This window comes from Balaenoptera musculus, chromosome 10 (assembly GCF_009873245.2).
Source record: "Balaenoptera musculus isolate JJ_BM4_2016_0621 chromosome 10, mBalMus1.pri.v3, whole genome shotgun sequence".
NCBI classification, from domain to species: Eukaryota; Metazoa; Chordata; class Mammalia; order Artiodactyla; family Balaenopteridae; genus Balaenoptera; species Balaenoptera musculus.
Window position 1 is genome coordinate 23404708 of NC_045794.1, and position 13833 is coordinate 23418540.

Here is a 13833-nt window from a genome sequence, read left to right on the forward strand (position 1 = left end):
TTCCGTGCATGTGACTGCCCGTGTGGAGACACTAGGACCCATTTCCTCTTGGAGCCTTCAGGGAAGGAAAGCGTCTGGTTCCCTCAGAGCCTCAAATCCAGCCTCATTTACTTCTCAGGCTTTGTCTTCCTATATTCCTTCCTTTCCCCCCGTGATGGTTCTACCTGTATAACTGAAGCCAAGGATTGTGTTTTAGTTTTCCTTCCTCCTTTCTTGGGTGTATTTTATTTTCCTGCCTCCTTAAGCCCCAAAGTTAAGTATCACTGTGAAGACTACCTTTTCTAAAGCACTGCTTTATTAGTGTGCAAGAAACTTAAAACTCTGGGACACAGATTCCTTAAAAGAGAATTCAAACTAGCAAACACCTTTTTACCTTTTTCTCTATCAACATTTACTGGGATGTCGAACAGCTCCGCTCCAGGAGGCAGGCTCTTCAGAATGAGCATGCAGGTTTGATATTTGGAACCCCATAGTCAGTGACTGAAGCTCTGGGTGGTGGTTTGTTCCCACAGAATAGCATCACCCCATCAGAGGTTCAGCAGTGGACCAATCATCGCGTGATGGAGTGGCTACGGTCCGTGGACTTGGCGGAATATGCCCCCAATCTCAGAGGCAGTGGTGTCCATGGCGGGCTCATGGTAAAACTCTGTTTTCATTTAAAACCGACTTCTTACCGTTGTGTTTCCATTAGTCTAATGAGTAGGCTATTACCTGTTGCTTGTCATGATCCTAAAGTCATCTAACTGAACTCTCCTGCAACATTTCTAGTGAATCTTTACTTTCAGAGTATTCTGTCCCATATTTTTTATTTATATCCTATAACTCTAGATTGGATTTAAACCCATTTCTCTTTTATTATCCTCTTTCATGTTGGATAACATCTGGCCACTGGCTCTCATATGATCATGTTTTAAAATCCCTGCAAAGATACAGACTATATTTCTGCACGTTGATGTTGCGTAAGGAGTTGCCTCGCAAAGGTACCACTTCAGAGAGGCAGAAGCCCCAACTTTGTAATGCCTGGATGTCAGGACCAGCTCTACTTCTCACTAGCTTAGGCAAAACAAAGAAAAGATATTTAAATTGAAGATCAAAAGTCCATAGTCTATCTCACTGGGCTGTTGAGAGGGCCATTGGAGATAACTAAATGAAAGAGCTTTGCAGATTATAAAGCACAATGCAGACATGTATGATACCTGGTGTCTTAAAGAATCTTAATTTTTCCTGTAGGTTCTAGAACCTCGTTTTAATGTGGAAACAATGGCTCAGTTACTGAACATCCCACCAAGCAAGACCCTGCTGCGAAGACATTTGGCCACTCATTTCAACCTTCTGATCGGTGCTGAGGCCCAACACCAGAAACGGGGTGCCATGGAGTTACCAGATTATGTACTTCTAACAGCTACTGCCAAAGTGAAGGTTGGTTCAAGCTCCTACCATTTAATAGCTGCCTTTAGCAAAGGCTCAGTTTTGACTGTTACCTGGCTATCCCATTTTCTGAGGTTTACTAAGTTTTGTGGATGGGTTGAAGGTAAATGCATCTTTAAGAGTAATTAGGAAAATGCATTTTTGAAGGTTTCCTTCTAGGGGGGAATCTTTGCTCAAATCATTTATTTTATTAGAGTTAACAATATAAGGAACCTGATGTTGGCTTCTATAATTGATGCTTTGCCAATGCAGGAAGCCCATGACTTGGGCCCAGTATTAATTATAGTTATCCTATGGATAAATCAAGCATAAGAGGAGGATTTCTTCTCATACTTATCATTAACCAGCCTTGCAAGCTAGAGAAAGATAATTAAGAAATGATCCACAATAGACCAGCAGAGAATCGGTATCTCCAGATTTACTTGGATTCATGGATCATACCAAATTCAGATCACTTTTTCTTCTTTAAATCACTCTTCCGTGAGCTCTTCTGAGTCCGTTATCTCAACTAACGGAATGTAGAGATAGGGTTTATTGGTTCCTCCACAAATGTGGCTCCTCCACAGACTTTTTTTTTTTTTAAACCACTTTTACCTACCCGACACTTCCTCTTTAGCTCCCTTTCTCCCTTAAAAGATGTACCAGATTTGAAACCTCTGAGAGATTCTGTTCTACTTAAATTCTCAGCATCAGCCTGATGACCATCTCCTTAACATACAGTCTCAGGGACTATCCAGCGAAAAGATGGAGTTTCTCTTCTCTCACTGGACATTCTCTCTCCAGTAGAGCGGGTTTCTTTTCAGCAGTTACCAGTCCTGTTATGGAAGCATAACAGGCATACAGGATAATCATAGCCTTACCCAAAAAGAAAATCCAGTAATGGCCATTTTCTTTTGCTGATCTTAGATTAGAAAACCTTGCAAAATTGAATTTAGCCCTGAGGAATCTCATTGCATTAAGGTCTGTCTATCAAAACTAAGGCTCTTGGCATATTTTGCTTTTCACAGTGACTACCCAGCTAGTTGGTATGAATAAGGAGGACAAGCTTAATCTTCTGAGAGTCATAATAAGGATCCTTTATCACATTTGGATGTCAATCATATGCCTAGGATGCCTTTGTTTTTTCTTATACCCACTTAATCATCCAATTGCTTTTCTCTGTAGTGTGAATAATTAAATTATCCGTGTTATTGGTCCTTTGTCATATGAATTTCATCAAGTCCCTGGATGTTTTTGTTTGCTTTTCTTTTAAAGCCAAAGAAACTTACCTTCAGCAATTTTGGGAATCTGAGAAAGAAGAAACAGGAAGATGGGGAAGAATATATTTGTCCAATGGAATTGGGACAGGCCTCAGGAGGTACATCTAAGAAAGGATTTAAGCCTGGTTTGGACATGCACCTGTATGATGAGGACGACTTGGACCGGTTAGAGCAGGTAAACGTGACCCTATATACTTGTTTTAAAGTTCTTCCAGTATTGAAACACTACATGAAAACTTTGTGCACTGTGTCTACTAACCAAAGACATTTTCCTTAAATGCCTACAAATAAAGATAATAATAAGATAAAAGCGAGCACTTACAGATTGCTTACTACAGCCCAGGCACCACCCTAAGCACGTAACGTGTTAATGTTCAGGTTAATCCTAATACATGGGGAGTATTGTTATCCTCATTTTAGAGATAAGGAAACTGAGGCACAGAACGGTCAGGTAACTTACACAAGATAGAAGAGCTGGTAGAATCGCTGGGATTCCAGTCTGGCCGGCTGGTTTCAAAGCCTGTGCTCTTTACCTATGTTATACCCTCTCGGTATTAGGGAAATCTATGTATTAAAACAAGTCAGGAATGGACAGCTCATACTCCTTAGCCTTTTCAGTATGAGGGCATGCATCTGAATATTGCCTTCTAATTAACAGTCTGCTGGTGCCATTGTCAGCATCAGAGCATTAGGCTACATGTTCCAGTAAAGTGTTTCTTCTCATTTTTAACATCCAGTTGCATTAGTGGGAGGAGATGCGACAGAGGTGTTCTGTTGCTCCTATCCCGTTCAGTACCACTTGCACTATTTCTTCTTAGATTTGTGTTCATTTTGCTGTACTTTCCTTGAAATTATGGCAAACGAGTAGTCATATCACGGTATGTTCATTGCAGATGGAAGACTCAGAAGGGACAGTGAGACAGATAGGTGCATTCTCTGAGGGCATCAACAATCTAACCGTAAGTTGTAAAATGAATTTCAAATGTTCTTCTAAAAATAAGTTTGACAGTGACCCCAAAGGACTGCACGTGTAGTGGAGAGCGGGTGGTGCAGAGCTGGTGGCACTCGGTGTGTGTGACTCCCACCTCCTTGTCTTCCAGCACATGTTAAAGGAAGACGACATGTTTAGAGATTTTGCTGCCCGTTCCCCCAGCGCCAGCATCACCGATGAAGACTCAAATGTCTGACCGCAGCACCTGCATGAGCACGGGGAGCCCTTCATCTTTGCTCCACTTTATTTCTCAAACAGTCACAGTATCTACAATAGGCAACAGATTGTATATTGTTCATCATTCCCACTTCTCATTTAGAAGTGGAAATGGAAAGCAGGGAATAGGTGCCGATTCTAAAGTTGCCATGACAAATAAGACACTGGTGAATGAGAGTATAATTGTTTTTCCTCTATTTAATGTAAAGAAAAAAAATCTGTGATATATTATATTTAAAGTGTCGCATTTAATATGAGTATTTTGCCATAGTGTTTCCATCTACATTCACAGCGTGGAGGATTTGGGAAGCAGTAACCAGTGAGGGAATGATTTTTGACAGCACTGCAGCCCTTGAAGCAGGACGTTATATGCTTTCAAAATCAACATGTGGAATTTCTTTAAGCATTCAGTGTGCCCACTAAATGCCAGCCACACCTCCACTTGCCTCCACATATTGTCCCATTTTTATATATTTTTCTAAATATGTGTATATACTTAGTACATAGAAAATAGAACTTTTATTTTATGACATAAGGAAGATGGTAAAAAGATCACATTAAAAAAAATACAGTGATCAAAATTTTCGTATACCAGCTGGTTCTTGGAGAGGTCATAAATGATCTTTCTTTCTCCAAAACTGAATTTGATGATGTTGATCATGCAGACTAAATTAGCATATATGAAATACCCCTTCTTTGATGATACATCACAAAATTGTTGAATAGCTTTTTAAGAATTTCAACCTTAATCTTGGATCCTCTTACCTCATAAGGGAGAACTTGAGGGACATTTAAATACTATTAACTTGAATGCATTCAGAAACTCCCCCAAATTTTATAGAGGTAATTTCTGAAGAAACAAACAAAACAAAGCCCTTTACAGTATTAAGCTTCTTATCTTCCTCTTTGCTAAATATATCATTACATCAAAATACTAACAGTCTTCCTAATGTTATTCATTGTACATTTCTCAGGCTATCAGTGAATGGGATTTTTTTTAAAAGCTGAATACTTGTCTGAATATTTTGTCTCAGTCAGAGTTCAGTAACACAAAGGCTGCAAAATTAGTTTCATAATGGCTATATTGTGATGATAAAATGCAGTTCATGTTTTTCTGTAGCACAGGTCCCAGATATTCTTTATAAAGAAAATAAAAAGCTGCAACAAAAACTGTTATTATGTTTATTATTTTCTAGAGGCATTAGAAAAAATATTCTATTTTTTATTCAGTACTTCATCATTACTCATGATAGCCAATGGTGGTAAAGACAGGTTTTCACAAATTGGCATAGGGTGGGTAGTTCAGTATATGTCAGTGGACTTGCTTAATAAACTGTATTTGAATGTCAGTGGTATGATCTTTCAAGCTAACAAGTTACCAAGCTTTTCATCAAGGAACCTGTGATACTAAATTACTATTTATTCATAACTAAAATAGTTCAATGCTAATAATAATCTTTTGCTCCCTATCATTCATTATTTGGTAACTGAATTGGACTCTTACCGTATTTGTGTTTTGCTTTAATGTGAATATGTGTCACCATTTGAAAAACAATTTGTTATTCAAACCTGGCTAAAAATACCAGGAGACTGTTATAGATGCCAAGTATTCTTTATTCAGGACAATGTAACATCACTGATGATATGTGATATGGTTAAATTTTTTTGATGATATATATTTTATTTACAAAATATTATGCACTGCTGGTATTACCATATGAAAAGAAATAAAGTCAATTGATAATTGCCTCATATTTTTATCGTCTGTTACTTTCTTTTCCTTTGCTTGGAATAACCAGTAGCCTTTATTTCTGCTATAGAGAATAGTAACACCAACTCTTAACAGTTCACAAACTCCCATAAATTTGTTTGAGTGGGATTTATAGCATGTATCAACACATAGAAATTTGAGGCCTTTGCTTGAGAAACTTCTGCATGAAAGGAAACACAGGCAGCTGAGCTGGGGGATGAGGAGTCATGGCAGAGGGATATCAGAAAAGCAAAGGGAAATGACTTGCCTACAGGTTTGGAGAAGTTAGTTGTAGAAGGAAGTGAGTTCTATATGTATGGTTCTTTAAAGAACTAAGTGCTATTTTTAAGTAAACTAAAATTTGGAAAAAAGGAAACATGTCTTGGAAGAGGTTACCAAATATTAAAAGTAGAGTGAATACAAGTAAAAGACAGATGGTTTTTTTGTGAAAGTTAATATCTCTAACTTCGTAAACCAGCAGGAATCTGTATGAGTACAACACACCCAGCTGGCAAACAGGAAGACCTACATGTTTGTTTAGCTGTGTGTATACATGCTTCCCTGAAGAGTTAGAAAACTGGGACCATGTTAGCAGATGTGACTTCACTGCAAAACTCTTACTCTGAGAAAGGACAGTTCGCCTGTTTGATATGCGGAAGTAGTGCTGAGTGGGTGCAGGGAAAATGGGGCAAAAACCATCGCAGCAGTTGGCTCTAAAGGATGGCAAAGAGGTTCTCGGCATCTGTGAGGTGGTCAGTGGAGCTATAGTCTGTGCAGCCCAGAAACTGAAGGAGTATCTTGGATTTGAAGACACGCTGAGCAATCTATGCCCAGCTCCAAACACTCTCAATGAGATCTTCTTAACCCACTTCATCACTTTCTGCCAAGAAAAAGGCGTTGACAGCTGGCTTACTACCACCAAGATGACCAAGCACCAAGCCTTACTGTTCGGGGCGGACTGGATTTGGACCTTTTGGGGATCCGATAAGCAAATAAAGCTCCAGCTGGCAGTACAGACTCTACAGATGTCTTCTCTTCCTCCCGTGGAATCTGAGCCTTGTGACCCCTCCAATCCAGAATCCAGGGCAGAGGGGTCTTTCAGCAATAGAAGTAGGTTTGATAAGCTGGAAGAATTCTGTAACTTGATAGGAGAGGATTGTCTGGGCCTGTTTATCATCTTTGGTGTGCCAGGAAAGCCTAAAGAAATCAGAGGAGTTGTCCTGGACAGTATCAAACGTGAGACAGTGAGGGGCCGTCTGCCGGGAGGGACGGCCGTGGCACGATTCATCCTGGAAACTGAAGATTGTGTCTCCATCAGGGAACTGCTTGGAAACTGTCTGAGTAAGAAAGACGGGCTGAGAGAGGTGGGCAAGGTTTATATTAGCATCCTCTGAACTGCCTATGTGAGATGAGACTGGCCTGTAAGATAAAAAGGAAAAAAATATTTTCATAAGCAAGTTCATCCTTTTGCATCATCCCCTCATGGGATTTCTTTTTTCTCCCCTCCCCCGACCCCACATTGAATGAAAACTATCACCTGGGTCAAAACATCTTAGTATCATGATTATGGACAGAAAAAAACATGCCTGTATTTCGGGGAAAATGTAACAATTTAGCTTAATCTTTTATTTATTTATTTTTGGCTGTGTTGGGTCTTCGTTTCTGTGCGAGGGCTTTCGTTTCTGTGCGAGGGCTTTCTCTAGTTGTGGCAAGCGGGGGCCACTCTTCATCGCGGTGCGCGGGCCTCTCACTATCGCGGCCTCTCGTTGCGGAGCACAGGCTCCAGACGCGCAGGCTCAGTAGTTGTGGCTCACGGGCCCAGTTGCTCCGCAGCATGTGGGATCTTCCCAGACCAGGGCTCGAACCCGTGTCCGCTGCATTGGCAGGCAAACTCTCAACCACTGTGCCACCAGGGAAGCCCTAATCTTTTATTTATTATTCAACAATTAAAGTGGGAAGAGAGGATAATAAAGTCACCCTTAAAGTTCGATTTGAAAACTGAATTGTGTGTTTGATAGAGTAAGTCTAGCATTTGAAAGTGTAAAGTGTGTTTTGACTTCTGTGGGTGGGAAGTGGGTAGGGCGAGGTGGCGCATCAGACTACAGAACAGGTTTAATTACACTTCCAAAACCGGTTTCGTTTCAGGACTCCTAAGCAAAACCTAGCCTGCCTCTCTTCCTCTCTACCCTGATCCCACCTCATCCCAAGCTGCTTCCTCTGCACAGAGAGGACCTTGGTGGGATCCCTCTGGGACTCAAGTGTTAGCTTTACCTATGATTTAAACACACTGACCCATTTAACTATCCCTCGTAATAATGATTAACATCTGTTTAGCATTTGCAGTAAGGAAAGTGTATTCACGTATAAAAAACATCTTTACTTAAAAGCCTGGGTGGGATTATAACAGCACTATAGGGAAGGAAACATAATTTTCCCTCTATGCTTCTAGAGGACGGAAGCAAAAACAAAAAACAAAAAATGCTTAAAAGTGTACATGGAAGATCAATTCATTCCACACGATTATTAAATGCCTATTACTTGGTAGGCCCTGGTCCATGCCCTGCCAATCCAGCATTAAAAAGAACCAAGTCCCCACTCTCAGGGAGTTTTCCTCTTAATGGTGGAAGATAGACAATAAACAAATACATGCACATATATTTTAAATGCATATTTACACTCTCAGGGAGTTTTCCTCTTAATGGTGGAAGATAGACAATAAACAAATACATGCACATATATTTTAAATGCATATTTAAATAAATGTCAGGGGTGGTATAAAGGAAAATTAAGTATGGGTAAGGGGAGAGAGAGTGAAGGAGATGCTATTTTATATGAGTGGTTAAGGGAAGCCTCAGAGAGAAGGGGGCAATTTACCAGCGATCTGAATGGAGAGAGAGAGCATTCATGCAGGTAACTGGGAAAGAGTGTTCTAGGCATAGGGAACTGCAGGTGCCAAGGGCCTGACATGGGAGTGGAGTTGATGTGTTTGAGGCATAGCAACGGAGGATGTGTGGATGGAGCAGAGTGACCCGGAAGGAGATTGTTAGGAGATGAGGTCAGAGAAGGAGCCAGCAAACAGGAGAAGCAGATCATATCTGTAAGGACTCTGGATTTTACTCTGAGTGATACGGGGACAGACATGCCTTGATCTGACTTACACACTAAAAACCTCACTTGATTGCTGAGTGGAGACTAGATTGCAGGGAGGAAAGAGTGGCAGAGCCTGGGGTGGGGGCAGCTAAGAAACTGTTATAATAATTCAGAGGAGAGAAAAGAGTAGCCTGGACCAAAGTGGCAGAGGAGGAGGGGTGAAGAGGTCAGATTAGGAGGAGCTGACGGTAAAGCTTACGTCATTTGCTAATGATTGGATGAAATATAATCACAATTAGAACGCTGATTTCCAAACTTCTTAAATTTGACATTCCTTCATTCCAGGAAACCAAAAGTTCAAGGAAAGCATTTTAGCTCTCTGTCTTCGATAAGCAGGGACAAATAGGTGCGAGAGACATCTCTTCAAGTTGTTAAGCAAGAATTATTCTTACTTGGAATGCGCCTGGCAGGTTATAGTACTCAGTCAACTTATGTTTCCTTGTGTATGGTGACCCCTGTCTGCAGCAAAGCTGTGTAGCGTAAGCCATTGAGAAGGTGGTGTAAGAGTAAGAAGAGTTTTCAACCTGGAATCAGATGTGGGTTTGAGTCCCAGTTCTCTTAAGAGCAGAGTCTAGTGGTTTAACTCTTCATTCTCTTATATGTAAAATGTGAATGACTTCAACTAATTCAAAGGAGACAATGCCTGTAACAACATTTTCTATACTGAAGTGTAAGCCCACCAAAATTTTGAAAAGTCTAATACAAATTGTAGACATTCATGTTATAAATAGGTGAAAGAGGGACTTCCCTGGTGGCGCAGTAGTTAAGAATCTGCCTGCCAATGCAGGGGACACGGGTTCGAGCCCTGGTCCAGGAAGATCCCACATGCCTTGGAGCAACTAAGCCCATGCGCCACAACTACTGAGCCTGCACTCTAGAGCCCGTGAGCCACAACTACTGAGCCCACGTGCCACAACTACTGAAGCCCACGCGCCTAGAGCCTGCGCTCTGCAACAGGAGAAGCCACTGCAATGAGAAGCCCGTGCACCGCAACGAAGAGTAGCCCCCGCTCGCCGCAACTAGAGAAAGCCCGCGCGCAGCAACGAAGACCCAACACAGCCAAAAATAAATAAATTTGTAAAAATAAATTAAAAAAAATAAATAGCTGGAAGATATAAGTCAAAGACTCACCAATGTTTTCTTTCTGTTTTTGTTTTTTTGGCTGCGTTGGGTCTTCATTGCTGTGCACGGGCTTTCTGTAGTTGCGGGACTACTCTTCATTGTGCGGGCTTCTCATTGCCATGGCTTCTGTTGCAAAGCACCAGCTCTAGGCACGCGGGCTTCAGTAGTTGTGGCACACAGGCTCAGTAGTTGTGGCTCGCGGGCTCTAGAGCGCAGGCTTAGTGTTGTGGTGCACGGGCTTAGTTGCTCCGTGGCATGTGGGATCTTCCCGGACCAGGGATCGAACCTGTGTCCCCTCAATTTGTAGGTGGATTCTTAACCACTGTGCCACCAGGAACCATGTTTTTTTAAATGAAAATAAAGTTGTGAAGCATTGGCTGATTTTAAAAATACTGTATTCTCATTTTTTTAAATCTGCATTTTGATGTAAAAATTTAAGTACAGAAGTATAGAAAGTTAAGTCTTCAGGAGTCTCACCAACACCCCCATACCAGTTTACTGTTTACCCTTCAGGAATGTGTAGTGCATATTGAAAGTATTTTACACAAATGGAATTATATCTACAAGTGTCTTGTAACCTGCATTTTAAAAAACTATATATTGTGGATAAATTTCCATGCTAATACATTTATATCCACTTCATCCTTTTTAAGGCTGACATCAGTGGTTCTCAGTCCTGCCTGCATATTAGATTGACTTGGGAAACTTAAAACAAAAGCAAAAAAACCCACCAAGTTTGCAAACACACCTAGACCAACTGACTAGCATCTCAGAGAGAGGCCTAGACAGTTTTTTTTAACCTCCTAATGTATTGATAATTCTAATGTTCCACTGGGATTAAGATGTAAGTGTCTAAGTAGTATGCTATGTGGGATTAAGATGTAAGTGTCTAAGTAGTATGCTCTGTTGTATGTATACACCATAATGTATTTAATCTATACTGTTTTGATGGATATTTGAGTTGCATACCTGGATATTTGCATATTGTCAATTTACCATGCTTGTAATAGACATACTTTGTTCACTCACTTTTTTTTGTAAGTGCATATTTATTTATTTTCGAGTTAGTGTTTTCCAGTTTTATTGAGATATAATTGACATGCAGCACTGTATTAGTTTATACAGCATAATGATTTGACTTATATATATTATGAACTGATAACCACAATAAGTTTAGTTAACATCCATCATCTCATATAGATGCAAAAAAAAAGAAAAAAAATTTTCCATGTGATGAGAACCTTTAGGAGCTACTCTTTTAGCAACTTTCAAATATACCATCCAGCAGTGTTAACTATAGTCATCATGCTGTACATTACATCATTAGTACTTATTTATCTTATAACTGGAAGTTTGGTTCACTCACTTTTTATAAAGTTAGTTTTGATTAAAAATAGCTCTCTGACAAAGTCATTGGATTAATGCAGTTTTCAAATACAGTAAAAACCAATTATTAAAAATCTTAATATTTAAAATTGATCTACACGGAACTGACTACATAATTTGTGGGGCCCAGTGCAAACTGAAAATATGGAGCCCTTTGTTTAAAAACTGTTAAAAATTTCAAGACAGGGACAGCAGAGCATTAAGCCAAGCACAGGGCTCCTCTAAGTATAAGTCACAAGCCCATGAAACCAGCCTAGCTTCTACAGTATGTTGGGTTATTTGGTCACTAAGGCTAAAGAAAAGATTTCTATCATGTTTGAGTGATTGCACCTCTAAGATCTTTTCTAATTGAAAAATTATGTTATTCTTACTAACTCCTATGTACATGACAGTACATGCTTTACTCTATACACTGCATGAAACAGATAGCATTATTGCCCGTTGATAGCATTACAGGTGAGTTTTTAACTTTCAATATAGAATGAACTTCATAGTACTTGATATCAGGGAAAACAATAAGTATTTTTCTGGCTCTAATTCCAGTCATATCGATCTACTTTAGTCTTAGGGAGAGAGTAAAACGAAAGCATAAGCAGTTTGAATGAGGAACTAAGTCTCTTAACATCTTGCTCAGAAATTGAGAAGTCTCTGGGTATGAACTAATTCTATAAGGATTCATACTCATTTGTCCCTAAATTTCTATGGGATAGGCCTTGTACTTTATCCTACTAAAATTATACAAAATTGAGAGAAAAAGAGGCTGCTGCATTGACCCTGAGCTTAATTCCAATGGCCACCTTTATATTATGCCTTCTGAAACATTACTCACCTAATCACTGTGGTCCTCAAGAGGATAATATTGTTCCCATTTTCTCTGAAACTGAAGTTCAGAGAGGTTAGGTGGACTTGCCCAAGATCACAAAGAAACAGAGCCTGGATTCAAATCCCTCATCCATCTGATTTAAAGGCCATGTTTTTAATCTTAAAAATGGAGGACAGGGGATAATACCATGTGAAGATAGAGGTAGAGATTGGAGTGATGTGTCTACAAGCCAAAGAAAGCCAAAAACTGCCAGCAACCATCAGTAACCAGGAGAGAGGCATAAACAGATTCTCCCTCAAAACATCCAGAATGAACCATCCCTTGCCAACACCTGGATTTTGGACTTCTAGCTTCTAGAGCTGTGAGAGAATAAACTTCTGTTGTTTTAAGTTACCCGGTTTCTGGTACTTTGTTACAGCAGCCCTAGCAAACAAATACACACCTAATACACCATACTTCTGCTCTGAAGCAATAATGGGATAATAAGAGGTCAGAAAAGATGAGGATGGTGATTATTACAAATATTTGTCCTTATCATGCCACATACTGATTGATGCCCATGGTACACTGGATGTTCACAGGTAGAATACCCTGGGACACCTGCACACCTCTGCTCTACTTGGTATGCTTACCAAGAGACAGTTGTGTTTGTTCCCAGTTGTTCTTGTTATCATACTTTTGTACTTTGAGTATTATACATACCGATTGAAAAGAAGAGAGGATGATTTTATTAAGAGTTGTATGTTAATCCATCCTATGGTAGAAAATAAGAGCGCTCATTAAAGGATAACCATTATTTTCTAGGTCCCGATGAGTTCTGCCTTTTTGTAATTCTAACCTGATCTACAAACAAGCTAACCAAATCATTGATAGCGGTTACCGCCTATGCGCACAGGGTGCTCAGTGTATGCTAGTATTGTACCCAGACGTTTGATTGATTAGGACCACACATCCTAAAGATGGTGAAGTCCAGGGAGATCAGCTCGGTGGTTTGTGACCACCTAGAGGGGTGGGATAGGGAGGGTGGGAGGGAGGGAGACGCAAGAGGGAAGAGATATGGGAACATATGTACATGTATAACTGATTCACTTTGTTATAAAGCAGAAACAAACACACCGTTGTAAAGCAATTATACTCCAATAAAGATGTTAAAAAAAAAAAGATGGTGAAGTCAAGTTTTAAACTCAAGTACTAGTCTGGTTCAAGAGGCCATCCTTTTATTACTATCGGATACTGCCTCTCTCCTCAAAGCATATCACTTGCACTAGCTGAAGACTTCCTTTAATTCAAGAAAGTGCAGAAAAGCAGCAATTGCGAAGAAGGGGCTTAGGGTAGACTACCTGACTCTTGAGCCATCTGAGGTTCTGCCCTCACCTGCCCTCTGTAAGCCACATTTCCCCCATCCCTATGGTCCTTATTTACAATTGTCTTTGGACTGACTGCTTCGATTTTTTAAAAAATTTATTTATTTATTTATTTATTTTGGCTGTGTTGGGTCTTCGTTTCTGTGCGAGGGCTTTCTCCAGGTGCGGAGAGCGGGGGGCACCCTTCATCGCGGTGCGCGGGCCTCTCACTGTCGCGGCCTCTCGTTGCGGAGCACAGGCTCCAGACGCGCAGGCTCAGTAGTTGTGGCTCACGGGCCCAGTTGCTCCGCGGCGTGTGGGATCTTCCCAGACCAGGGCTCGAACCCGTGTCCCCTGCATCGGCA

The 13833-nt window shown here is 40.5% G+C and overlaps 2 protein-coding genes across 11 annotated transcripts in view; both read left to right on the forward strand.

Moving 5' to 3' along the window:
• Nucleotides 1-5648, forward strand: part of PPFIBP1 (PPFIA binding protein 1) — a 176325-nt gene extending 170677 nt beyond the window's left edge. For all 10 annotated transcript variants that reach the window (XM_036864858.1, XM_036864859.1, XM_036864861.1 and 7 more), the window contains 5 exons: nucleotides 513-638; nucleotides 1231-1419; nucleotides 2683-2862; nucleotides 3581-3646; nucleotides 3788-5648. In XM_036864858.1, coding sequence (XP_036720753.1) covers nucleotides 513-638; nucleotides 1231-1419; nucleotides 2683-2862; nucleotides 3581-3646; nucleotides 3788-3874 — 648 coding nt within the window. In that variant the 3' untranslated portion in view covers nucleotides 3875-5648. The remainder of the gene's footprint in view (nucleotides 1-512; nucleotides 639-1230; nucleotides 1420-2682; nucleotides 2863-3580; nucleotides 3647-3787) is intronic.
• A 679-nt stretch (nucleotides 5649-6327) lies between these two features.
• On the forward strand, nucleotides 6328-7038 carry REP15 (RAB15 effector protein). The gene has a single exon (XM_036864862.1). It carries the CDS (start codon nucleotides 6328-6330, stop codon nucleotides 7036-7038), a length of 711 nt encoding a protein of 236 aa, XP_036720757.1.
• Nucleotides 7039-13833: the final 6795 nt, after the last annotated feature.

Bases quoted from the DNA above. Each gene is read 5' to 3' on its own strand.
- REP15 (XM_036864862.1), top strand. From the start codon at position 6,328: ATGGGGCAAAAACCATCGCAGCAGTTGGCTCTAAAGGATGGCAAAGAG.